Source organism: Pteropus vampyrus, unplaced genomic scaffold (genome assembly GCF_000151845.1).
Source record: "Pteropus vampyrus isolate Shadow unplaced genomic scaffold, Pvam_2.0 Scaffold56, whole genome shotgun sequence".
Taxonomy (NCBI): Eukaryota; Metazoa; Chordata; class Mammalia; order Chiroptera; family Pteropodidae; genus Pteropus; species Pteropus vampyrus.
The window spans coordinates 5,505,351-5,532,894 of NW_011888837.1; the positions used below are offsets into that span (position 1 = coordinate 5,505,351).

The 27,544-nt window shown below is 32.5% G+C and overlaps 1 protein-coding gene across 3 annotated transcripts in view; it reads right to left on the reverse strand.

Annotated features, from left to right (window-relative positions):
* The window catches only part of CNOT6L (CCR4-NOT transcription complex subunit 6 like), a 99,670-nt gene that overhangs the window by 8,705 nt on the left and 63,421 nt on the right, over positions 1-27,544 (reverse strand). For all 3 annotated transcript variants that reach the window (XM_011360581.2, XM_023530885.1, XM_023530886.1), the window contains 6 exons: positions 24,737-24,805; positions 21,958-22,115; positions 20,054-20,208; positions 9,037-9,188; positions 4,784-5,008; positions 2,471-2,673 (listed from right to left, as the gene is read on the reverse strand). In XM_011360581.2, coding sequence (XP_011358883.1) covers positions 2,471-2,673; positions 4,784-5,008; positions 9,037-9,188; positions 20,054-20,208; positions 21,958-22,115; positions 24,737-24,805 — 962 coding nt within the window. The remainder of the gene's footprint in view (positions 1-2,470; positions 2,674-4,783; positions 5,009-9,036; positions 9,189-20,053; positions 20,209-21,957; positions 22,116-24,736; positions 24,806-27,544) is intronic.

A 27,544-nucleotide genomic window follows, 5' to 3' on the forward strand; every position in this document is an offset into this window, starting at 1 on the left:
TTCATTAAATGGTTCAGGCACACCCTTAGATTTGTCAGAGGGTGGCAGGAGGCACAGCAGCAGCAATTTGAATTAAGCCGTTTATTCAGCTTATCTGGTGTTATGGACTGAATGTTTGTGTACCTCCCAAATTCATATGTTGAAATCCTAACCCCTAATGTGATATTAAGAGGCCCACCTTTGGAAGGTGATTAGGTCAGGAAGGTAGAATCCTCATGAATATGGTTAGTGCTCTATAAAAGAGACCCCAGAGAATGCTCTCGATCTCTGTCATACAGCTGTCTACAATCCAGAAGAGGGCCCTCATCAAAACCTGACCACGCTGGCACCCTGATCTTGTACCTTAAGCAACCCGACACTGTGAGAAATAAATTTCTGTTGTTGTATAAGTCATACAGTCTATGGTATTCTGTTAACAGTAGCCCAAATTCACTAAGACACCTGGTATGCAAGTAATTTGCCAAACTGCTTACCTTTGGTTCAGTCCAAATCAGCTCCAGATTCAATGAATCTTGAGTTCTAAAAACCACTTTTCTACATTTCTAACTTATTCAAGGATCAAGAAAATAAACAAATGCTAAGTAAACAAAACAATACTCCATTGATGCAATGGCAAGATACTGCATTTGCATCTGTAGTTAATGCTAATCACATGACGTTTTTATATCTGATGTTATCTATCCTTTTTTACTGACTGCATTCAATGGAATAGCACTAATTACATAAAATTTGCTTTCTTTAAGATTGAAAAGGTCACTGTTACATGGACTAAAACCTTAATTCTGACTAGTCAGGTATACCTTTAGTTTGTTCTCTGGACATCTTTCCTATCCCACCCATATATCAAGCCAGCCAGCATATTTATCCTCTCACACATGCCTCTTTCCCACAGATTTATAGCTTTGTACTTCTTTCTCATCTTATCCTATAAATCCAAACACCAAACAGTCTCGTTCATAACAATGCACATTCTGGTTCTTTAACTGTACTTCTTTGGACAATGTAAATGGTTTGATAAGATTTTTGATTCTATCATTAACACATGTAAGACCTTTTGAAGAAACATCAATGAGGATTTTAAAACAAATCAGATGATTGAGGAATATGGCTTAGTTATATCCTAAATGTTGTTTCTAAAATTTTTACTTTATGGACAAGGAAAAAAGTTTATAAAAGGCTAGATCAGGCAGAAATGATTTGGTCTTTTTACCTACACACGCACCCAAATGAGTTGGAAATTACTGAACACTCATTTGGGGGAACTTTATTTTAGGTTTTCTAGTGTTGTGCTGGCAGAGATAATATCAACTGTGTGTGTGTGTGTGTGTGTGTGTGTGTCTCACTACAGTCACAAGGATAGGAATTAACCTATAGTAAACTATGAATCATTAAATCTAGAGGTTTTCCTTTAAGCTTACACAAGAGTAATTGTGTGCATGAGTCAGCTAGTGCTTGCTTCTTAGCACTTTATCCCAACTCTGCGTTCAATGGTATTATGTTGGGAGCTTGAAATCTACTATCGTGAGAGCGATTATACCACAGAAATCAGCAAACACATTGGGGCTTCTTTTTCTCAGGAAGCTGGCTATTAAATATTACTAGCACATCACTGCATTCGAGTGATCTGAATAAAATCCACTATTGCTGGATAGTATTATCTGCTCTAACAGCAAAAATACTAAGATTCAACTCCTAAGCAACGTTTTTCGACTTCATAACTACAAAAGCTAATAACATCAGCATATGAATTTTATTTCCTCTTCCTATTGTTTCTTGGAAAGAGGCTGACAAGCACTGAAAATGAAAAAAGATTATTAGAGATGTGCGAAGATTATTAGAGATGTGCAAGAGCCCATTTCATAAATTTCCTTTGGTATTTTCTTAAATATTCCCCATAGGATTCTTATACTGAACCACTTTCTAGCATCTGTGTTTTTTTTTTTTTCAGCACAGTATAAGATTTTAGTATACATGCCTGAAATGTCAGAAAAATCGAACAGGTACAATGGAAGAGCTACATGGAGATAGATGAGAAAATTACCAAAAGGAAAGGGCTTAACTACAGAAAACTACTACAATCAATCTTTCTAAAGAACAATTGGTCTTGTACAATGAGCCATCTGAGTTTTTTTCTTATTTCCAAAAATATCTTTCTTTTCCTTTTATTAAGCTGGAGTGTTCTACTGTCTCGGAATATTTTAGTATGACTACATGGGTGTAAAACAGACCCTACATATAATCCTCTCTAACCCCACCACCCAAAGAAACCTGGAAAATTTAAAGATAAATAAGATATCCTCAAGTCAACAATAACTGACAAAACCTAACAAACCACCTTACATTTAGGTGCATACTTAGCCAAGACAGTCTGAGAATTTAAAAATTCCTAAAGATTATGCAGTTAAGCATAAATAATATATACCTTTCTTGTCACATGTTTATATCTGAAATAATTTCAACTATCACTCACTTTGAAATCAAAGGTGTAATTGGTGTAAGGCATCAAGTTATTTTCATAAGCGCTCTTCAGTTGGAAGCCATGTGTGATTCTCCCTTCTGAGCTTCCATTCTTTCCATTGCAGCTGAAGTTCATAAGACACTCATTGTACCTTAGCTCCTTGAAGTCTTTATGGTTGTCAGCTACTCCTCCATTGCTTAAATATTCCACAACACCTAGTAAATAAAGAAGGAAGAAATACTACCATTTAGCACTTAAGACCTTAAACAAGACTTTGTGGCCAAAATCAGTTGCCAAATGAATGCACCAGGTTCAGAGTGCTTTTATTAGGTTAAGCCATATGAAATTACTTTTTTGATGTTAAAAAAAAATCGAGAATCAGCAATTTCATATGGTTTAATCAAACTGAAGGTTATTTGCCTATTTCAAAGCAAAGTATTAGTAGGACCCAGAAATATCTTCAGTTTTATAAATGATTCTTTCAGGCTAAAGATGATTCCCAGGGTATAAGGTGGCATTCACCAGAAAGGTCTTGACTCTAAATGTTATTAGAGTATTATCCCAGCCACTACATTTTTAGTATTTCACCCTCCTATGCAATTAACAACTTTGAGAATATGTAAAATATAGCAAAACCATAAAAAATAAAAAATCATTTACAACAAAAACAGATTTTACATTTTCAACATTTCAATGTCCAGTTTCAGCTATGTGAGGGCGTCATTCTTCATTCTGAGCTAAAGTGTTTTCAGTCTGACACTATAAAAGACATTATATGGTAGTGGTATATCACTTGGTCAAAAATATTAGATGTATTTAAAAGCTGAAGAGAGTAGAAGCATTCAAAAAAATTACACTGCTGTCACTGATTAAGTAAACATGAAAAAATATCACAACCCTTCTTATGATTAATGAACACTGTTAGTCATCTCTATTTGTGATCAGAAATGACAGCAACACATAATGAATAAGTGATGAGCACATTATCTATATTGTGAATAGCTGAAAAGGAGCTATCATTTATCTAGTATTTGCTACATGCCAGGCACTGTTTTAAGTGCTTTACACACTTAAGCCTCACGAACAATTCTATGAGGTAGATAAAATGATTATTTCCTTAAATAAGAAAATTAGTCATAGATTGTACAGCTCTCTACCAGGATCCAACCCTGAAGTCTGGCTCCAGAGTCACTATGACATGCTGACGAATGACAGCTAATTGGCTTAAACAAATCAACTGAGATGGGGAAAATTTGTACTTGAGAGCAATTCAACTTACAAACAGGATTAGGAAAGGAGAACATGGTTAAGGTGGCAGTGTGGCTAGGGGCTAAAAACAAACATTTGTGAAAGAATGATTTGGGCATTTATTTGCTAAGGAGAAAAAGATGTTTTCTACATTTATGACTTTTTAAATAGTACTACGAATTGTGGGCATTTGGGTTATTTCATATATATTATTGAGTGATTATTTTTAAAAAATTAGAATAGCTTATAGAAAATACATAAAATTTAGAATACGCATTGGTAATAGCAAAACAGTACTACTGTAATGTTTTACACTTGAAATTTAATATCTAAAATGCAGAACTGATTTTTTTTTTTTTACAGAGATCTAATATAAGTTAGGACACAAAGTAGTTTAGTAAGCTCAAGAAGTAATGCGAACTCCTAGAAGAATTCTGATCATGCTTTTGCACCTAATACCGGTATTCAAATATAATTTAATAAACTCACTTAAAAGTTGCTAACGTTATTAAGCTAGATAGCTACCTATGCTGAATATTTTCTGGTTGCTTCTTCAGATCACCTGTCTCCCCTGTACTCTATACTTCAAGAGGCTGACCATCACTTGCATCAACAGCAAACCCTTCTATCCCATCCGCTCCTGCAGCTTCTAGTTAGATCTGGTCAATGGCAGCATGGGAAGGAGAGCAGAGGACAAGAGCACAGTGAGGTAGGGATATATAGTCCCCTGGCTCACTTTGTTGGCTGGCCAGGAATTGACCGCATCTCTCCTATTAAATGGCCTTCTCCGTTTTTCCAAGTTCTGGTAATATCTCCCACCACTTTCCCCTCAGGTGAAGGAGTGGTAGAGTACTGCAGCATTCATTGTTTTGTTTCTCTTAAACCTGCACACACTTTTGGAAATAGCTTTTTAACTAAATTCCCTTCAATTACCTCATGACCCATCACTGGTATTCTTACTGATACACTCTCTGATTTAGAAGAGAAATTCTCTACTCAAAAGTTAGGAACTAGCCTGTCTTTCAACTAGAAGTAAATGCAAAGCTGAATGCAATAAGAAAATAACATTATAAATACCTGAATCTGGCAATGAATTAAGATCTGCACATAGCACCAGCGGGATGGAATTAGGATCTGCAGTTGGGCTGCCAGGTCTAGAGGCTTTCTCCAGAATGTTTTTAACCTCTGAGACAAACATCATGGTCTGGATGAGTTTCACATCAGAATACTCTGGGTCCCAATGCATGTGGGCATTTGCCACTATAAGCAGTTGTTTGTCTGCAGCATGAATAGGTTTCATACCTAAATTTAAACATTAGAAATAGAATAAGGTTATGCTATATGTTTCAAAATAGCAGTACCTTAAGGTTTTCTCCCCAAACCCATAGCCATTTTTTTTTTACTCTTTTTCATTAATTTATATCTTCCCCTTTACCTCATAAAGTAGTAAAGGTAAAGTGCTGAGATTCTGGTAATCACGATATAGAAATTACTCCTCCAGATAGGAGTCGACGAACCGCAGCCCATGGGCTAAATATGGCCCACCACCTGTTTTTGTACAGCCTGTATGAGCTAAGGCTAGTTTTACATTATTAAAGGGTTCTACCAGATGTATAGTTCAAAACACTGGTAAGAAAAATGCTCAATGATCTCAGTGAGAACTTCAACAAAAAGCGAGAAAACATAAAAAAGGGAGATAGAAACATAAAAAGAACCAGTCACAAGTGAAGAATATAATAAATGAAATGAAGAATAAATTAGAGGGATTCTACAGTAGATTAGATGAATCAGAGAATCTAATCAGTGATTTGGAAGATAAGGCAGCAGAAAGCAATGAGAATAGCAACAAGAAAAAAAAATCCAAAAAATGATAACACTAAGCGTACCAACAGTTGCATCATAGGGATACCAAAAGGAGGAAAGAGAAAGCAAGGAACTGAAAACCTATTTGAAGAAATGACAGAAAATGTCCCTAATCTGGGGAAGGAATTAAGACATACAAGCACAGAAAGCACAGAAATTCCCAAACGAGATGAACCAAAGAGGCCCACACCAAGATACATCATCATTAAAATGCCAAAGGTCAAAGGCAAAGAGAGACTCTTACACACAGCCAAGAGAAAAGCAGTTGGTTACCTATAAGGGAGCTCCCCTAAGTCTGTCAACTGATTTCTCAACAGAAATCTTGCAGGCCAGAAGAGATTGGCAGGAAATATTCAAAGTGATGAAAAGTAAGAACCTAAAGCCCAAATTACTCTCCCCAGCAAAGTTATTATTTAGAATTGAAGGACAAATAAATAGTTTCCCAGACAAGAAACAGGTAAAGAAGTTCATCAAAACATAACCAGTATTATAAGAAATATTAGAGACTTCTTTGTATTATATTAGAGACTTCTATAAAAAGAAAAACACTTTAAAAATCTGAATAATAAAATGGCAATAACTACATATTTATTAATAATTACTTCAAATATAATTGAGTTAAATGCTCCAATCAAAAGACACAGAGTGGCTGAATGGATAAGAAAACAAGACCCTTACATATGATGCCTACAAGAGATTCATTTCATATTGAAAAACACACAGAGACTGAAAGTAAAGGGATAGAAAAAAATAACTGATGAAAATTGAAATAAACAAACAAAAAGCTAGATAGCAATACTTATACCTTTTAAAATAGACTTTAAAACAAAAGCTACAACAGGAGACGAACAACGCAATAATCCCACTTCTGGGTATTTATCTGAAGAAACCCAAAACATTACTTCCAAGGGAGATGTGCATCCATATGTTCATTGCAGCATTATTTTCAACAGCCAAGATACAGAGGCAACCTGAGTGTCCATGAATGGATGAATGAATAAAGAAGAGGTGCTACATATATACAATGCAATAATACTCAGCCGTAAATAAGAATGAAATCTTGCTATCTGCAATAACATGGATGGACCTGGATGGTATTGTGCTGAGTGAAGTTAAGACAGAGAAAGACAAAATATGCCATATGATTTCACTTACATATAGAATCTAAAGAACAAAATAAATGAACAAACAAAACAAAAACAAACCCGTAGATACAGAGAACAAACTGATGGTTGCCAGATGGGAGGGGAGTTCAGGGGATGGGTGAAAAAAGGGACAAGATTAATAAGTACAAATTCGTAGTTACAAAATAGTTATGGGGATGTAATATAATAGGAAATATAGTCAATAATATTGTAATAGCTATGTATAGTGTCAGGTGGATAACTAGATTTATTGAGGTGATTACTTCAAAGTTATATAAATGTCCAATCACTGTTGTACACCTGAAATATGTCAACTGTAATTGAAAAATATTATTTAAAAAATAAAATAAAATTGAAATACCTGCCCCATCCCCCCAAAATTTTTTTTAAAAGACCACAACAAAGACCATATGCAGTCCATAGGGCCTAAAATACTATCTAGTCCTTTAGAGAAAGTTTGTTGATCCCTACTCTATATGCTAAAGTTAGGAAGTATACCATGATAGAATCAATATTTGATTATAATATCTTGATTTGCTGAGTTATTAGTGTAAACAAGCACTTTAAATATCTCTGTCATTTAAATATCACAATAACCTAGTGAGGTAGGTTTTCAGTTGAGTTATCTAAACTTTAAATTCTTCCCACTGTCCAGTACTCATTCATCTTATATTCCCTGGGCACATCAGTGATAGGTCACTAGAAAACCAGTAACATCATATTAACTTACACAAAATAAGAAAGTGAATTTCCTATCAACACGAATTCATTCCATACACACAGATAAGGTAATTTAAAAAATGAGATTTAGGGAATAGTGAGCTCTGAAAGTCTGGACACTTGGGTTTTATATCTGGCTTTATTACCAATAATTTTGTGTAGTCTTCGGCTAAAATTTTCTAAGCTCTCTTCTTTTCCTAAAAGCTTTATTGTGTCACTTTTGGCTATAGATTAAATAAACGTTCGCTGTATTAAATATTAAAAACTTGACCCTTCAAAGGGGTCATAAATACCTTCTGTAATATTAAATTCTTCTTCTAGGAGTACAAGACAGACATAGTTCAGAATGAAATTGTCTATAGTATAATTTATAATTACTCCTGAAAAATTAAAAGGAGAGTAAAATTCCAAAAGAAATTCGATTTTTACATTACTATAAACAAAAGGCACAAACTTTTGAGAAGAATGAGACTGGAAAGGACATAAAAATAGGTAACAATGGAGACTAAATAAGAAAAATTTTAATCTCATATCAAAGATTGTTTTTGATGATGGATAAATTGGAAAAAAGGAGAAAAAAGGAAGTTTGTAAGATATGCATGATGTGAATAATTCAAATAAAAACTCAAGGCAAAAATCTTTTCTTCTACAGCTAGTAGGTACAGAAAAAAACATTAAAAATAAAGTCTTGATGTGATCTTGCACCTTCTCCTAGCTCTTGCCTAAAGTATAGCTAAGTCAACAGTTAAATGCTCAAAGGTAGGCAGTACAAAGGGGTAGGGGGGGAAGTATGGATATGAAAAATACATAAGTTTCTAACTTTAAGCTATAAAAAATCTAAAATGCAAAAGTAGCAGGTAGATAAAAGATCTGCTTTTACCCTGACAATGACTAAGACAGATATAACAAAAAAATTAGAGAAAATGTGCCAAGTACTTAACCTTAAAGACAAAAGCTTTCACTCTCTAGAAGCTGAAAATATAGCTAAGAAGAGCTCCAACTCATCATAATTTCTAAATTCAGCCTAACTAAAACATATCCTATTTCAAATAACCTTTTGGAATTTATGGCATATTAAAGACTTTCCTTTTTACAGATTACCTGGAAAGTAACATGTCAAGAAATACATGCTTTACAAAATTAGCCCTATTTTCCGGCCCATCTCCCATAACTTTCCACAAAAGACAAGAAAATAACTGCAACAAATAATAGCAAGATTCTCTGCACCTGACATGAGAAAACTTGGGATGATGTTTATTTTTAGTAAGAGTATTTTATTTTATTTTATTATTTTTTTGCTTGCTGAATCTTTTTTTTTTTAACATTTTATTTTTTTATTTTCCCCCTCCCTTCTGGTAACCACTAGTCCATTGTCCATGTCCATGAGTCTCTGTTTGTCCTGTTCATTTGCTGCTTTTAGGTTTATATCCTACATATGTGATATAATGTGATTTTCAACCTTTTCTGTCTGGCTTGTTTTGCTTAGTATGATTATTTCAAGGTCCATCCATGTTGTTGCAAATGGCAGTATTTCATCTCTTCTTATGGCTAAGTAATATTCCATTGTATATATGTAGTAAGAATATTTTAAAATGCACTCACCTGCTCCAAATAGTTCTTTGTGGACCTCTAATACCACAGCAACACCAATATTATCTTTTGTCATCACTCTGTTCAGCATAGCTTCGGATCCATCTGAATTAGCCATTGCTACTTGGTTAAATTCCACTGTATGCTTCTGCACCAATGTAAATCTAAAAGGTACAATGCATTATTACTATGGTATTAGGTACGTGGATATCATGCTAACAGACATTAAACGAAGGGAGCACAAGATACACACACTACTCACTCTCTCTAGTCATTTGCTAGCTGCAAAGGGCCATGGGACACAGTTCTGGCCAATAGGACATAAGAAGTTTCATTATTGTAAAACCTTCTTGGAAGCACCACTTAGTAAAGATGGCATATACATCCCTATGCTCTTTTACAACTTCGTCCATGTGGTGAGAAGTTGGAGGGCAAAAGTTAACCCACTATAGATGGAGAAGCAGCTGAACCAATTTCTGGACTGACATTTCTGGACTTCTTGTGTGAGAAAGTTACCCTTCTCCCATTTCTTTAAGCTACTGTTGGAATTTTCTGGTATTTAAAGGTGTATAGAACATTAATGAGTCAGTAAGTCAATGAGAAAAAATGGACTAAAATCTACCTACCCTGTTTGCAGTTTTATTCTCACCACATCAAGAAATTTGTCAACACAATACAGGGACATACCCTTATCTCAGCTAAGGAGAACCCAATTTTTCCATCTGGCTTTTACTAGAAAGCTGGAATTGGTACGTAGAATTGGAATGTATTTCAGAAAAACAGATTCTATATGATGAAGAATGGCTCTCCCTGAGATTATAGCTCTGGCACTAATAGTATTTTCTTCCTTACTGCCAAATTAAGTACTGTAGAGTTGTAGAACCTAATAGGATTCAGTCTAGCACTAACATTTAATAGCAATATGACCTTGGTCAAGCCATTTAACCTCATTCAGTCTTCTATTAAATTTGTGAAATATTTATCAATGACCAATCCCTATTAAATATACTGTCTACTTTTCACTACGTGTCAAGTGGAGAGAAGACATCTTTGTTCTTATAACAGGATCCCATCTCATCTTCCTAACTTTGAAACAGAAGCAGGAACGCATCTCTGCTAAATGTTGACTAAATTCTTACTATGCCACAGGACACTGTGCTAGGTGAAACAATACTCTTCTCCCTACTTCAATTCTGAATATCTCAGATGCACTGAGAAGTGTAAAAGGTTAGGTCATGTGCCTATTTCTAACCCAGAGTGATTAAAGATAGTATAGCTTGTACTCTCTACCCTAAAGAGGTGACCTTTAAACTGAAACAGGAAGGATAAGGAGTTACCAAGGTGAAGAATGGAATTAAGAGCACTCTAAGTAGAGGAAGAAAAGGCCCTGAGCCACCAAAGAGCTGTGTTTACAGGTTAGAAAAGAATGAAAGAGTATGAAATGATGTTGGAAGGGTATGAAATGAGAAGAAGATGAATGACAAGGGAAGGACATGACATTTGATTTATATTTTTTAAGATCACTCCAGCTGCTTTGTAAAGAATGAATTACAGGAGCCAGAGTGTTAATTTTGAGACCAATTAGAAAATTTTTGAGGTTGTTTGGGTGACAGCTGACAGTAGCTTAGACTCAGATAAGAGAAATAAAGAGGAGCAGGCAGATTCAAAATATGCTCTATAGGTAGAATTGACCATCCTTCACATCAGACTTTTTCAAACATCTTTAAACAGAATACCTTTTTCATTCAAACAATTTCTAGTAAGATTCTCATACATAAAACAGATGAAAGAAATATTATGTTTGAATAAATCGATCACTAAAATAAAGGATGTTTTGATAAAAAAAATTGAAAACAGAGGGTAAGGATGATAATTATAGTCTTATATCAGTCTCACTACCCAAATTTTTATGTATTTTTGTTTCAGTTATATGGTATTAATAAAAATCCTCATTCACATAGACACACAAGTGGTAAATAACTGGCCTTGAAGTCAGAAAAAGCAAGCAAGCATGCAAAAACTCAATTTAGAGGTCTGCACCAAAGCAAGTCAAGTAAGCAGTACTTCAGGAAAATGTTACTGATTTCCAAAGTGTTAAAATTTGGTATTTGAAACATGTGAGTAAACACATTATTTTAAAATTACAGTTCAATTATTTTTATTTAATTTTTGAAATATAAATACAGAACTATTGGGCTTATTTATAAGAATCCATAGTTCTATAGGAAAGTCTGAAAATCCTGCTTAATTGTAATATTTTTAGTACTGGAAAATTCTACTTCTACCTAAGTCAGGCCATTACTTGGGGTGAGGTATCTAATTATTAGAAGTATCTTCCTTAACTAAAATTTGTTTTCCTGTGTTTTTCTCTCACTAAACTTAGACCTAGATCTTTTCTTTAAAGGAATATAGAATAAATCTAATTTGTATTCCACTTGACCCTACAGCTGACCCTTGAACAATATGGAGACTAGGGGGACTGACCCCCAGCACAGTTGAAAATCCACGTATAACTTTTGCCTCCCCCAAAACTTTAGTTGTATTCTCAGAATCCGCAGGAAATTGGTTCCAGACCCCACCCCCTGATATCCAAAATCATGGATGTTCAAGTCCCTTATTAAAATGGCGCAGAAAGATGAATACAGTCGGTCCTCTGTATCCACAGATGCCCCCAACCACAGATCAAAAATACTGTTTGAAAATACTGGTTGAATCTGCAGATGTAAAACCCAAAGAGGCAGAAGGGCTAATGTACATTTATTAGAAAAAAATCCACGTATAAGTGGACCCACGCAGTTGACCCTGTTGTCTAAGAGTCAACTGTACTTTAAATATACATTGCAAATCTTTTCTAGGAAAAAAAAAAGATAAATTTTTTATATATATGGTGTAAGAGAGTTCTTCGTTTTAACACCTCAAGTTTACTCAAAGGTGCAGTACCTAGAATTGGGCATAAATGAACACTACCTTCTTCACTGTGGACTGTATTTTTGTTAATAAAGACTGAAACTGGGGATAGTCATATTAATTATAAGCCAAATAAGAATATATATCTAAAATTTTTTGGTCTTTTTCGTTCTTAAATCAGGTCTCTTCAGTCCTGCATTCATAGATGCTTAAAAATAAGTGAAAAAATGATTTTATTAAGCTACATACATTTATCACAGAGATTTGGGAATGAGGAAAAATATAAAGAAAATTTAAAGTCACTTGCAACCCAACATCCCCATTAATAAGTCAATAATTTTAATCCCCTGGACTTTTCTCCGTGCATATGCACTCAAAAAATATTTTATGCAATTAGGATAGTACTTACAAGTTTATATTTTGGCTTATTAGTGAACATTCTATCAGAGATTCTTCTCTATAAAATTAAATATTCTCCAAAATCAATTTTTATAATCGCAATATAGTTCACTATACAGACGCACCATAATTTAAACTGTGTTGGACATTTAAGTTACTTTTGATTTAAGCTATTATAATTAACGCAATTATGTACATTTTTGCACATAAATATTTTTCTGTATTCTCAAATGATGTTATCTCTCCCTCTTTCTCTTCTTTTAAAAAGTCTAAGAGCATAGACTTTATCTATTTCTGTTGAGTATCATTTCATGAGCTTCTCATTAGTTCATCAATTCAGTTACTAAGAGCACTATAAAACTTCATTCTATTTTTCCAAAAGATTAAATATCTCTGCCAGCTTTTTGGTTTTTATAAATCTTATGTGTATGTATCTGTCTTCTCTGAAATAATCAAAACTCTCAATAGGAATGATAAAAATAATAAAAGCTGCCATTAAGGATCTACTTTGTATTAATACCTGTGATAGGTACTTCATACATATAGTCCTAAAACTTACAAAAGTTTTGCAAAAGGTGGACAAGGAGATATACTGCCCAGATTCCTCATCAACATTCCAGATTCCTTCAGGAATTGCTCCAGTTGAAGAGTGCTGCTTTACCAAAGGTCAAGTATTTTGGGAGTGGCCCACATCCCATTTTAGATGAAAAGCAAAAGATAAAGATCTGGGGATTTTGGTCCTTCCTGGGTTAACTCTCACAGACCATTCATTTCAGCTCCAAAACTACAGGTGGGGTCAGCTGAGGATGTCAGGATGGCAACACTTCTTTACCCTCTATGCCCAATTCTGCTTCTTCCCTGTTCCTTTCCATGGATGTTGATTCCAAAAAACTCCTGAACACCAAACTCACTCAGTTTTCTCTCTAGAGAACCCAAATTTCAAGAGGCAGTACTATTATTCCCTTAGAAGTTCTTTTTGAAAAGTGAGATAGTTCATTCATCTCCAATACCCTAAAACTTCTATACACCAATAATCATAATAGATTACATATGCCAGTCCTCTAATCATACTTTTGCAAGATCTTTTAGTAAAATGAGATGTAATCATCTTGATTTGGAAACCTAACTAATTAAGGCAGTTTAGTGATTCTCTTGGTTTACCAGTCTTATCTTCTTGGTTTGCCAATCTCCTCTTCGCACAATGTTATTTAAAATATCCTCCTTGTTATCTTACCACTCTTACCAAACCTCTGCATTTTCTTAATTTTCCTGGCAAAAATCACAGGTACATAAATTCTTTAAAATATATGCTTGGTTACTGACTTTCCTTCATTAAAAAAATATATGTCCTTGCAAAATGAATCCTGAACAATTATTCTGTTTATTAAATGCTGCCAACTACTCTTCCAACTTTGTTCTTGCTAGTATAATTTATAATTGTATTGCCCTACTTTTGACTTAAAATTTCCCAATCTTCTTGAAGTATCCATTTGTTAATGGCTTTGATTTCAAAAAGTTTAGAAAGATAAAACCAGTGTTCCTAAACAGAGTACATATGTCATTATAACCAACACTTCTTTCCTTGGTGCATAAAATACTAAAAGAGGCAGAGTCACATCCTTGAGTTTTATCATTTCAGCTTCATCAATACAGTCATGTATCACTTAGCAATGGGGATACATTCTGAGAAATGTGTAGTTAGGCAATTTTATCATGTGCAAACATAATGATATACTTACGCAAACCTAGATGGTATAGCCTATTGCTCCTAAGCTACAAGCTTGTACAGCATGTTACTGCATAAAATGACAGAAGATTAATCAAGAACAAGAGAAAATGATGCAATCAAGAGGCATGGTAAACACTAGATGTATGAAGCTGCTGCATACTATTTTACAGCACTTGTTTTAATAAGGACAAAGAGTACACGCTAAAATAATGATAAAAAGTATAGTATAGTAAATACATAAACTAGTAACAGTCGTTTATTATCACTATCAAATATTATGTACTGTATATAATTGTATGTGCTATACTTTTATACCACTGGCAGTATAGGCCTGTTTACGTCAGTATTACCACAAACACATGAGTAATGCATTGTGCTACTTTATGACAGCTATGATATCACTAGGCAATAAGAATTTTTCAGCTCCATTATAATCTTATGGGACTGCTGTAGTATAGGTGGTCTATGGTTGACCAGAATGTCATTATGTGGTGCATGACTAGCTGAATAACCAAAGAGATAGTTGAGAACTAAGGAACTAAAGAAAGTTTCTTCTTTCCAGTGAGAATTAAGTAAGAACACAGATATACTTCTTGAACCCTAAAAAGTTTTAAGGTACTCTGCTTTTAGAAAATGAAATTTCCAACACTACTGCAGGTAACTGTAATCTCCTACAACTTATCTTGTTTCTGTAGTTATTTTAAATTTATAATAATAATAATTTATAATATAGTAAAACATAATTATCCGTATTCTACCTATACCACCTTACCAATACTACTTCATACTTTTCCCTTCCACACACAACCAAAGTAAAATGTAGTCCACTCTGCTTCTACTTTGTCTCGCAGATTTCCAAACAGGTGGTATTTTGACATAAAGAGGTCGTCCTCCATTCCTTCTATTAGATGTTTCTTGTGAATAAGACATACTAGTTTATAGTTATTTTCCATTTATCAATCCAAGCCATCAAGCCTTAGTAATAAGTAAAATCTTAAAACATGCCCCTCTATTTTAATTCATTTAATTATTCCTACTCTGTAGATAGTACATAGATACTATAAATGTTATTCCTGATGTTATTTTATCTTAGTCTAAGAATTCTATATATTCACCTTTTTAAAAATCTTATTTCATAGAAGGTCAAATGGGTATGAGAGACCATACATAATAAATATTGATATGACACAAAAACAAACACAAAAGACCTCACCTCTCTTACATGATTTGAGAAAGATTATTAGATTGAATGTTTCAAATGCAGGAAGAATGTGTTCAAAAGAGTCCTTCAAACAGAAAAAAGAAATAACTCAATTTCTTACTAACTTGTGACCTAGAAGTAATTTTATGTGCTGTGATGTGATTAAATTAATGCTAGGGAGAAGACAGTGAATACCAACTATGAGCAGGCAAAACAATAACGTATAATTTCACTTACATGTTGAATCTAAAAAATAAAACAAAATGAAATAGAAACAAACTCAGAACAAACTGATGGTTGCCAAAGGGGAGGGGGGCAGGGGATGGGCAAAAATGGGGAAGGTGATTAAGAAGTACAAGCTTCCAGTAATGTCATGGGAATGTAATGTATAGCATAGGGAATAGTCAATAATATAATAACTATGTACACTGACAGATGGTTACTAGATTTATTGTGATTACTTCATAAGGTATATAAATACTGAATCACTGTCGTACACTTGAAACTAATATAATATTATATGTCAACTATAATTTTTTTAAAAAAGTCATATTTCCTCTGCAAATTCATTTAAGAGCCAAAAGGAACAATGTAGTAGTACATTGTCCAGAAGAAAGCATTACCACACAAAAGTTAACTATGACCCTTTCTGAATCATATCCCAAAACTCTTAAACCTAAAGCAAATAGAAGTTTTTATTGCATATTCAGTACTATAAAATGTGTTCCTGGGTCCCGTTAAGTAACCATGAGAGAGCCAGTAAATAATTTACTAAAAAAGATAAGCTTAGAGACTGGATAAATAGGGGAGAAAAGGGAATATACACCATCCTACCTATATTTGTAAAATTCTTTTAACCACTGAAAGCACATTTACTTTCTTGATCATTTTAGCCCACATAAGAAACTTCTGAAGTTAGGTGGAACAATTATTACTATCCATATTAGAAAGTAAGGAAACTGTGGCACGAAGCAATAATTTTATGTACTAGATTAAATTAATGGTAAGTTAACATTAGAAACCAGAAATCGCAATGTTTTTTAAAAAGTAATGTAGACAAATTCTAAATGCAACTACCACGTATGACATAGGAAATTAATAACTGAGAAACTAGTGAGACAGGATAATCATAATAAGTCATTTGGGGATAATACTATAACCAATGAATGTTCTCTTCTCAAGCACAAAACTACCTGTAATAATATAGGAAGAAAAAGCAAGGACTTGGCCTTATGTGGTACCTCTGAGATTGGAAGCCAGTCAGAAAGCAGAGGCAATATAGCAAGGACTAAGTAAGCACCATGACAACCTGGTTCCCAGATCCTATTGGAACACACTATCTCTTCACAGTGTAACAGTCACACTGTCTTAAACCTGCTGTTCTCATCTTTCCCTTTCTCACTGATTTGAAACAAAGCAGGATCAGATCAGAACTGCTAACCTCAGGAACAGCAAATCTAGGTCTGGTTTCATTTCCATTTCTCTCCACTTTGGATTCCTTCAAATTGTGTATCTAAATCCAAGACCCCATTTCTACTAACTGTTAAATCTACAGAATAAAATATGGCAAAAAGAAATTCAAATTTCAGAGTCTATAAAACTTCTCTATAATAACAGTCTTGCCATATATACCCAGAAATACATACAATTAGGCATATATGTATTTTATAAAATAGTTTGAACTGATGATAATACTTATTGAGATAAAGGACAAAGCAAAAGCTGATTTCTGGCATTTTATCAATCTAAATTTATATTTTCTGGTAACTCTAGATGTCAATCCCAAAAAGAGGCACATAAAAATGACCAAAAGGTGCTTCCAAATCTTGAAGTGCCTTGTGAATCCCCAAAGACCAAATTAAACTAGAATGAATATGATACAGGAATATTTTATTCTAATTCTCTAAAAATTGGTAATCTGTGTCCCCGCCTTTACTAGGCAATATCCTATCCATTCATCACAATAGATAAGAGATTATTATAGTATTTTGCTCAAATAGTAATTTTATCAGTTTCCATTTATTGTTACCACTCTTTTCAATGAAAGTAAAAAACTGTCATCAGTGAAGGTTAGGAATTATCATTCAGGAACTGGATTTTAGAGGAATGAAACTGAGAATGAGTACAGAGTTGAAGTCCTTTCTACATCTATCTTTTCACTTTGTTCATTTTGTTAACTATATAAAGAAATTATCTTACCAGGTAATAAACAAATATATATAAATGAGGAAATAAGCCCAGAAAGGATAAGGGAATCTTCAATATTATACAGCTACATAAATAAGAGAAGGACCTGGCGTCAAAACTATCTTTTATTTGCACAGCATTATCTCTCCAATCCGAAGAAAGAATAGAATAAAGGCAAGGTAGTATATTTTGTGTTTAACTCCCAATAGTATGGCATTGGATACCTGTAGCTAATATGACATAAACAAATACTTGGTACTGTTCAGAAGAGGTAGAATGTAATCATGTATCACACTTAAAGTCTGGGTCTATTTTCCTGTTCCTGGATCCATGCTACTATTTAGGCAAGAAGACTTGAAGAAGGGAAGAAATCCAAATGATGCATCTATTTCCTATGTATTCATCTCTTAACTAATTCACAGTATTTTTAACTATTCAAGCATCAATTCATCTCTTAACTAATTCACAGTATTTTTAACTATTCAAGTATCAAATACTCAGTTATTTAAAGTTTCCTAGATAATTCTTACTTCAAAATCTTATCTAATAAATTATCAAGGCATTTTAGATTTTTCTTTTAAAACCATAAAGACAATGACAAAAATTTTCTGTATTTTCTTTCATCAGAAAGAAACAATGCCAAATGGATAAAGAGCTTGATGTTAAATGTCTCGATGTGATCAGCACCTTTAAAAAATATTATGGTGTTTCAAGGAAATTTGTGTATGCCTATAGGTTAACAAATATCAAATTCAAGACAATTTTTCCAAATGAGGTAACTTTATAAGAGGTACCAAGTAATATTGAAAGCTCAAATAAGAAGCCTAGAGATTCAGTTTAGCACAGTGGTTAAAAGCACTGACTATGAAGCCAGACTACACTCAGTGCCTTGTTTTCCTCATCTATAAAAATGAGGAAATAGCTCTATTCCTACTTCTGAGGATTGCTTTAAAAATTAAACAAGATAATCCATATAAATAAAAGGCCTGACATGTAAATACTATGAAAGTAATAGCTTGTTTATTCTAAAATTCATTAAAAAAAAAATCGACCCACTACATTTATTCTGACCTTGAATATTATAGGGCTGTGTACTAATTGTTAATCAAAATGAGAATGTCTTTATTAAAAATTCATAGGAAAAAAAACAGAAAAGGTACAAATAAATAAGAGAGGTGAACCAAATATCTTTCAAATTCACTTAATTGATTTACTTAAAATAAGATGTCATGCTGGTAATATGCCTATATCAATAAAAACATTTAATTGGCTTTGTTATAATAAGTATTAAATAGGAAAAAGTCATAAGCATGTACATGCTTATAAGTAGGTGATTCTCTATAGAATATATCAAACTCAAATTATTATTCATGAGATTTAACCTCTATCATACTTTCAAATATTTCAGTCTTCCACTGGAGATCCCTTCAAATTTTCCACTCTAAAATTGGCAGCCTTTAGGGAAGCAAAAATATTCTTCTCTTTTCCTCAAGATGGTAACCAAAAGAATCTGCCTCTTACCATCTAGTCACTCAGCCAGCACTCAAGAAATAGCCTGGTATGGCTCTGTACCTTCGAGTAGGAAGTACAGGTCTAAATCCAATGCACACAACATAATAAATCCAGTAAGAGAAATACTAAAATTACAAATGACTACAGAAACAGAATTATAATGATAATAAAAGTATTTCCAGGTAATTTAATGGTTTAGGAAGTACCTACCCATTCATTACTTCATTTAATTCTTATAAATACCTCTGAAGTGAGTAGGCTGAACACATACTGTTTTCCATTTTAAAGTCAAGAATATTAAAGCACAAGATCATTTATTTTAATAGGTAGATTCGTAATATTCTCATTTTGACTGTACTATAATCAACTACATTAACAGCCCTAAAAAAAAAACAAAAAAACCACAAGTCATGTTTTCTGATTGCCTGATAATGACTGCTTTCCATTGTCCTGTCTCAATCAAACCTTTAACTCTCCACCTCCATAAGCTCTGTGCCGCTCTTCTGTCCTCCTTTATCTATCTTAAGGCATATCTCTATCTTAATTACACCATTATATTGTGATTTTCTTATATGCTTACCTTTTTCTACTAGACTAGAGCTCTCAGTGGGATTAGGAACTATGTCTTGTCTATCTTTGTGTCTATTGTGACTAGCACAGCACTTGTCACAAAGCAAATACTCAATAATCATTCAGTAAATAAATAAAATGTTAACTTAAAGATGAAAAGGTTGATAAAATAAATTACTCTAAACAAGGCCGACTATCAAAAATAATCAGAAACTAAAAACTTATTTCCAATCTTAAAAGATACTACTTTCTTTTTTTACACCAAAACTAGTACTTTACTTTATGAAAATATATTTGGAAATATGACTATAACACCATATCAAGTACATGAATTAACTTAAAATTTAATTTTGTATCACCTGCTTTCTAGCTCTTTGTGTGTTTTATAAGGTTAAACTGAACTTTTTTTTTTGGTAAAAGTAACTTATTTGAGATATAACTGACACATAGAATGAAAGCCATTTCAAATATGTGGTAATTGAAGAAATAAGTTTACACTATCATGCTTTGCTTCCTTAACTTACTTTTCTGTTTTGAAGAATATTGCACAACCGTCCACATGCTTTCTCTCCTGCTCAGACATGATTTTGGCACGTGACTTTGGAGAAAAAAATCCATCATATCCACGCTCCTTCAACGCTGGCAGAAAGAGAGTGAAGTATTGCTCTGTTTCCACTTCCTGAGGTAAAAGAAAAGTTATCATTGACATGAGGAAATCATGATTAAGAGGAAAACTATGATTAAGCTATAAAAATGTCAGCATTATGAGTAAGATGTGACTAAGTTAAAATAATTCACATAATTTTCTATCTTTCCTTACTGCTAACAGCAGCCATTTGACAATGGCAGCTTTTTAAACCTAAAAGAACCAGAAGTTATATGATTTTCTCATGCTCACATAGCTAGTAGGTCCCAAGTCTTTTGACTCCCAATTTAGAGGTCATTCCACTATCCTTCACTTCCTCAAGACTGTTAATTAAACAAATAAAGTTGATCATATTATAGATTAACTGCTAGGGAATAAGTAATTTTATACATAAAAAGGTAATTTAAAAATTAAAAAAATTTTTTACAACTGTGGTGTAAAAGAATGATACCCAAAAGTGAGAAGCTTAAGATCAACCAAAAATTCTACTTTAAGGAATATATAGGTACCTGAATCCAGTGGTCTCTGTTAATAATTCAGAAAGTACATTAAGTGCAATAAATAAGAAACAAAATATGTCATTAGTGTGACTGAGACTTTATTTTGGAAATATATCTGTAAATATATAGATAAGTGAATTAAAAAACGTATACAAGAAATACTTCCTAAGTTTTAACACAGCAACTATGATTTGGGACATGAGGTTAGGTGTTTTCTTCCATCATTCTTTACATTTTTTCAAAATTTTCAACTTTTCTAGAATGAATACTTTATAAGGCAGTATTATTTTTATAATAAGAAAGCTTTTATTATGATATTTTTATCCTTCAAACTTTACTTTAGGAGTAAGGTATTATTACTTCAAATACTGAATCAAATACCACAAATACTAAATACTAAATCAAAATGGGGACAATTAGGTAACTACAATAAGCCTGTTTGTCTCCTCCTTCCCCCAATTCTGTGGACAGTTCTCAGTGTTGAGAAGAGAATTTAACTTTTGAAGACTTTTATTTATTATTTCCCAAGAAGTTATATAAACCATGGGCAACATAAAAATGAGTAAGCTGTAGTACAAAAAAATTTTTAAGTAATAACTTTCTCTCAGACTAGGCTGAAAAGAAGGTATAAAATTTTAACGCTAAAAATTTTAAAACACCTTTGTAAGTATTTAATATGTTTTAAAAGTTGCTAAGAAAAAAAATTACTAAAAACCGCCTATAAATCTTGGCTAATCATTATCTGAGTGTTGAACAGAAGCAATAAAACATTTCAATGGAAAGGTGCTTCTTCAGTTAAATTATAATAAAAGTGTTATAAAATAGAAGAATCTATATTTCAGAGGTGGTTTTTAAAATAAGGCAAAAATACATGATTTATAGTACAATATTTTTAAATGTTCAAAATGGTTATCCTTAAGGAACAAGAGTGGGCAATTTTTTTTTTCAGATTCCATTCAAGTTAAATTTATAATCCTAAAAGATAATATTTTCTGCAGCATTCTCTTTCAGCAATACTAATAATTTGTTCATGCAATAAACTGTTAACATGAATGATGCATGAAATAATTTTCACTTAAGAAAATAATAAATGTGTGTAAGTAAATGGCTGTACTTAGCAAAATTGTTCCATTGAGGAAATGTCTTCTGTGCTTATTAAAATTGTCCTTAAGAGGAGAAAAAACAATTCCTTCTGAGTTTTGCTTTGAACATAGGATCTCTCCCTTCTTTTATTTTTAAGTTCACCTTTATGTTAAAGATAATTCAATTTCTTTAGTGTTACCTGAAGACTAATGATATCTGCATCACAGTTAACAATTTCTTCCATAATTCCCTTTTTCCTGTATTCCCAGTTTAATGCCCAGGATGGACAATAGCCATATAGCTGCCGGGTGGCGTATTTATCACATAACACATTGTAACACATAACCGTGAATGATGCTAAGAAGTGGGAGAAAAAAACAACAGACAAAAGGGAGAAAATTAGGCAACTTTTTTCTAAAGCAATATTATGTACCTACCAGCTCAAGCACACACAGCATACAAACATACTCAAAATATCATCACTGTAATGCCTCAGACAAGATTCTGTTAAATGATACCCACTAAAGCTTCACTGGATTCCATCACACCAAAGCAATTTTACTAGAACAAGACTAACAGCTCATATTTGAGATTTTTAGGAAATTTATTTTAATAAATAAAAATTCAAATTTTAAATCAGAATGCTGATTTTTTTTTTGCTCATAATCTATTGAGCAAAGTTTCTCTGTATAAATGACACAAAAGCAAATTTTAGCTGCATTGTCATTCAATGGCTCTAACTTCATTGATTTTTATTAAGAGAATATCCATACTTAGTACTTTTTCGGACCTCTTAATGCTCTCACTGCTTTGAGCCACGATTTGGACTAACAGAGTTTGGTTATAAGAGAATTTTTTTTGCCCAATCAAAAGTTCACTTCTGAAATTAAATTCTCATTATCGATGTCCTTGAACTATAAAATGGTTATGAGCAAAATAATAATCAGAAAAACATGGTTCATATTCTTGCTACTCAAAAGTGTGCTCTAAGGACCAGCAGTATCAGTTATCACCTAGGAACTCAGAAATGCAGAATCTTTGGTCCCACAAAGAAATATTGAATCAGAATCTGCAATTTAACAAAATCCTTAGGTGATTCATATGACACACAATATTAGTTTGAAAAGCCCTGATTTTTATCAGTAATTCTCTATCTTGGCTGCCCATTAGAATCCCTTTATAGAGCTTTTTAAAAAATGCTGACACCCAGGGCCCTACTCCAGACTAATTAAGTTGGTATATTAGGGTATGAGTATTTATGTTTATAAAAAAAGATCCCAGGTGATTATAATGGGCAGATACAAGAAATCTAAGTAATAAGTAACACTTGACTGAAGTTGGTTCCAATTCGGATGATGGTAAAAATATTAAGAGAAACTTAGTTCATTGGCCCCCCTGGGGATCTGACTGGTGGTCTTTTTGTATACTGTTACCTTTTTCACCATCTAGTACTTATTCTTACATAGTTTGATTATGTAAATCACCCTTACCCATCATTGATTATTATACACATCTCCCTATTCACAAGAAGTAAAAGCATTTTAATAATTTTTTTTTAGTACTCAGATTCTACTCAGGGAAGCACCATAAATCCCAAGAAAAATTTGTACTAATTTTTCAATAAGGAAAACCCAAGAACACATTTCTTTGATAATTCAACAACTAATAAAAACATGTTTCTGTTGTTCCTTTTCTTAATGGAAATTGAGGTATGCAATATTAAGAAAGCTTTTCTTCAAGATTATGTTCATTCATACTCAAAAAGAGATTACACTGAAGAACCAGAAAATGATGTTTTTAATATCAGGAAAAAAAAACAAATTAATTGCACATTAGGGAAGGCTAAACATAAAATAAATCTGCCTAACTTAAGGCTTTGTAGAAAACCTTAGGTCTTCTTTTTTTTAGACTATTAATGTGTATCCTGATAACAGAGATGTTAGTCATGTTAACAGTGACACAGTGCCTCTTTGAACAGGCTGATACTATGGCTCAAGGGTGCGGTGGTTTTAAAATTATTATCTCTGGAAGACACAGAAATGTACTGTATATGATAATATTTCTCAGTGTTATTAAAATGCAAATAGAACCATGAAGATGTTATAACTTTCCATATTTCCCAATACCAAAGAAAATGATTTTTTTCTAAATTTTCTTCATAACAAAAAAACCTCACAAAAGGCTTAAAAAGTACAAAATAAACTCTGTGATTTATCCATTAAAAATTATTCAAGTAACAGCATTCAGTGATTGGTTTAATCTTCATATTAAAACAATAACATTTTTATTTGTTAATTTTAAAATGAAATTAGATATCATGGGAACTATTACTCTTGTGATTAAAAAGGAGGCATTTGGAGAAATACCAATTCATAACTTATTTTAAGTAGAATTCCCAATCATAAAATGGCTAATAAGCAGTAAGAAGCCCTATAAATGATGTCACATCATTATGGGTCTCCACAGAGATAAAGTTTTATATTTTTTACATAACTTAGTTCTAGAAGTACTAAACCATATCCTTAAATTGCCCAAATGCTGTACGATATCTACACTGCTGGCCTGGTATCATATTTTGTCTCCAATATAACAAACATAGACCCATTCTAACTTATTCTTTCACAAGTGTTGTCAGTCTACCCATTCAAGAAAGATTAACTACCTAAGTAGGTTAAAATTTTTCAGAAGAAAATTCATTATTACTCATTTTTCTTAAGTCATCCAACATGCTGGTGTGAAGATGCCATCTGGAAGGCTATATTACAGGAATTTTTTTAAAACAAGAGTAGCATCATTGTGAAAGATAGGAGATTTTTGTACATAAGTCTTAGTGTAGATTTTTTGATACGATCCATCAGTATTTTTATACTCATCTACCCAGGGGAAGTAAAATGTGAAGGCCTGTTAATTATATCACAAAATACAATGGCATTTCCATTATTTCTCAAAAAAGTCAAGGAAGAATAAAAACTATTTACCTGATGGCAGAATTTGGTCTCGTTCTTTTATTGTAATCCATGGCCTCGGAGGAAGCTGCTCTGGATGAACTGAAAAGAAAATTTTTAAATATGTTAATTTCATGAGTTTCTAAAATCAGTATTATTTACTTTACAATGTCAAATCAATTTCAGTTTTCTCTTCAGCTGTAATGACCCAGAAATTAACTTAGGAATCTAATGATATATAATAAAAATTTAGAAGACAAAAGAAATTTAAGAAAAGCTATGCAGAAAACACATACCTAATATATGAAAAGAACATTAAGAAATTTATTAATGGCATTTCCACCTACATAGTATTTATGAGAAGCACCTATTTAAAACCTTAAGTAGGATCTTATGTCTTAATTACACCTGCTAATTGTATTGACTCAGCCTTGTTCCCTGGTAGGAAATCAAAGCTATATGAAGTTTCGATATACTGATGAACTAAAATACTCGGTGTCTTTACAATGGAAAAAATAAACCACATATGAATGCATAAAAATTAATCATTTTCTAATGGGGCTTTCACTTTCTATTTTAATCTTTCTTTCGTAATGTCCATGCAAAGCAAGAGATTAGAACTACATTGTACAGAAAAAAGAAAGATATTGGTTAAACATTAATTGCGCAGATATGGTTATCAGTACCATGGAACTAAATGCTACCCAACTATCAGATGAAAGAAAATTTGGTAAGATTTAACTACTTCTTTTTTTTCTTTTAAAAAACATTTGCAATTACAGGACAATTTGATTCAAGTTTGCCCAAGGTATTAGTGGCTGAGAAATGAATTCCTTTAAACAAAAACATGCCATCTTCATCCAGCCACAGAAATTCTGACACAAATCTCCAAGATCTTAAAAAGTGTCACTTTACTAACCATTTTGGTGTCTAAAAGTCTACCTAAAAGATACCAGTTTTAGCATCTATACTTTTCAAAAAATGGAATGAACATTATTTTGCATAGTCTATGTCTTACCAGGAAAGAAATGGTTATCATAAGATGACAAATGAATCATTCAGCTGGTTCAACACGTTGAATTCTGAAAAATAATCATGCCTGCTAGGAGTGCCATGTTAAAATCATGGCAACTATCTCAAAAATGAAAAGCCCGATATATAAATACACTGAAGGATAAACAAGAAACTTTCCAGCTATTGAGATCTTTATTAGCAAAGATTAAAAATTCATAAATCAAGAAAATTCTCAATAAAACAAGGTGATATCAACATTTTGGTGCTTCTCAAATCTAACACACTTTAACTAATACATTACAATACATCAGTGTAAGTAAAATGCATAGTATTAACCAACAATACTTGAAGTCAGAAACATAGGAAAAGACTATGTCACCAGTAACCAGAAAGAATTAAAAAATGAGACAGTATGTTTTTATCTAGGTTAACAAAATAATTTTAACAATAATAATATCCAGAGTTGGATAAGAAACACACACTTGCATGTACGACTAGTAGGAATATAAACTGGTACTACTATTTAGGAGGACAAGTTGAATCATCTTTTAAAATTTAAAACATTTATATCTTTGTGACCCTGCAATTTTATTTCCTGAGATCAGCCCTATCTGCTTAAAGCAGATTCAAATACATATTCATTGCACCACTGTTTGTATAGCAAAAACAATGGTAAATGGCTAAAATCCATTTTATGAAAAGTCCCTGCTACAGTTTAAAAGAATAAAAACATGTATGCAAAAATAAAAATGATATATAAAAAAATACTGTTAGATAAAAAAAGTAGAAAATATATAATAACAGAATGTGATTTACTGTATTAAAATTTTTAAAATGCACTTAAAAGAGTAAATAAAATTTCTATTATAATTTTTAGATGTAAATGTCTATAAAAATGTCTACAAGGGTACACACCCAACCTACAAGTGTTTATTTACATGAACAAAACTGCAATTAAAGATAGTGGTCAAAGGGAATTCTAGTCTTAACAGAAATTTTAACATTTTTTATGATGAGAATAGTATATTTAAGTGTGACATATACTTAATATTAATTTATTTAGTTTTAGGAAGGCTTTGGTCTTGCTTTTATATTCCACTTTTTATTACAAAAAATTTCTAACATATACAAAGGTGCAAAGAGCATAATGTACTAAATCTCTAATATCCATTATCCAGATTCAATAATTATAAACCCTTAGACAATATTGATTCATCTATAATTCTTCCTATTCCACATGCCCTCTACACCTGAATTATTTTGAAGCTGATTGCAGATATTTTATGTCTTCCATAAATATTTCAGTATATCTCTAACAGTTATTGATGACATCATAACATCAAAAAATTAATGGTGATTTCTAAATATGAAATCTCAGGAAGTATTCAAACTTTCTCCATTGTCTCAAATTTTTTTATTTTTAATCACTAAACTATTATATTTGCTCCTAAATCAAAAAAGAGTTCCATAGTATACATTTGTCTTTCCAATTCTCATTTTGCTGCCCATTTCTTTCTATATCTTACTGTTGTTTAATTCTAAATATATCCCAGTTCTATTAGAATGTTTTTTTAATTGAATATTTGATCTATTCTCCACTGTTTCTTTACGTTGTTGTTGTTGCTCAGTATTCATTATATATATATTTTTTCTTTTTACCTTCTGACCCCCTTCATCCATTTCTCTCACCCCACCCCTGTGTTTGGCAACCACTAACTTGTTCCCTGTATCTATGAGGGTTTTCTTTTTTTTTCTTTACCCATTTTAGATTTCACATGTAAGAGAGATAATATATTTGTCTTTGCCTGACTTATTTCATTTAATATA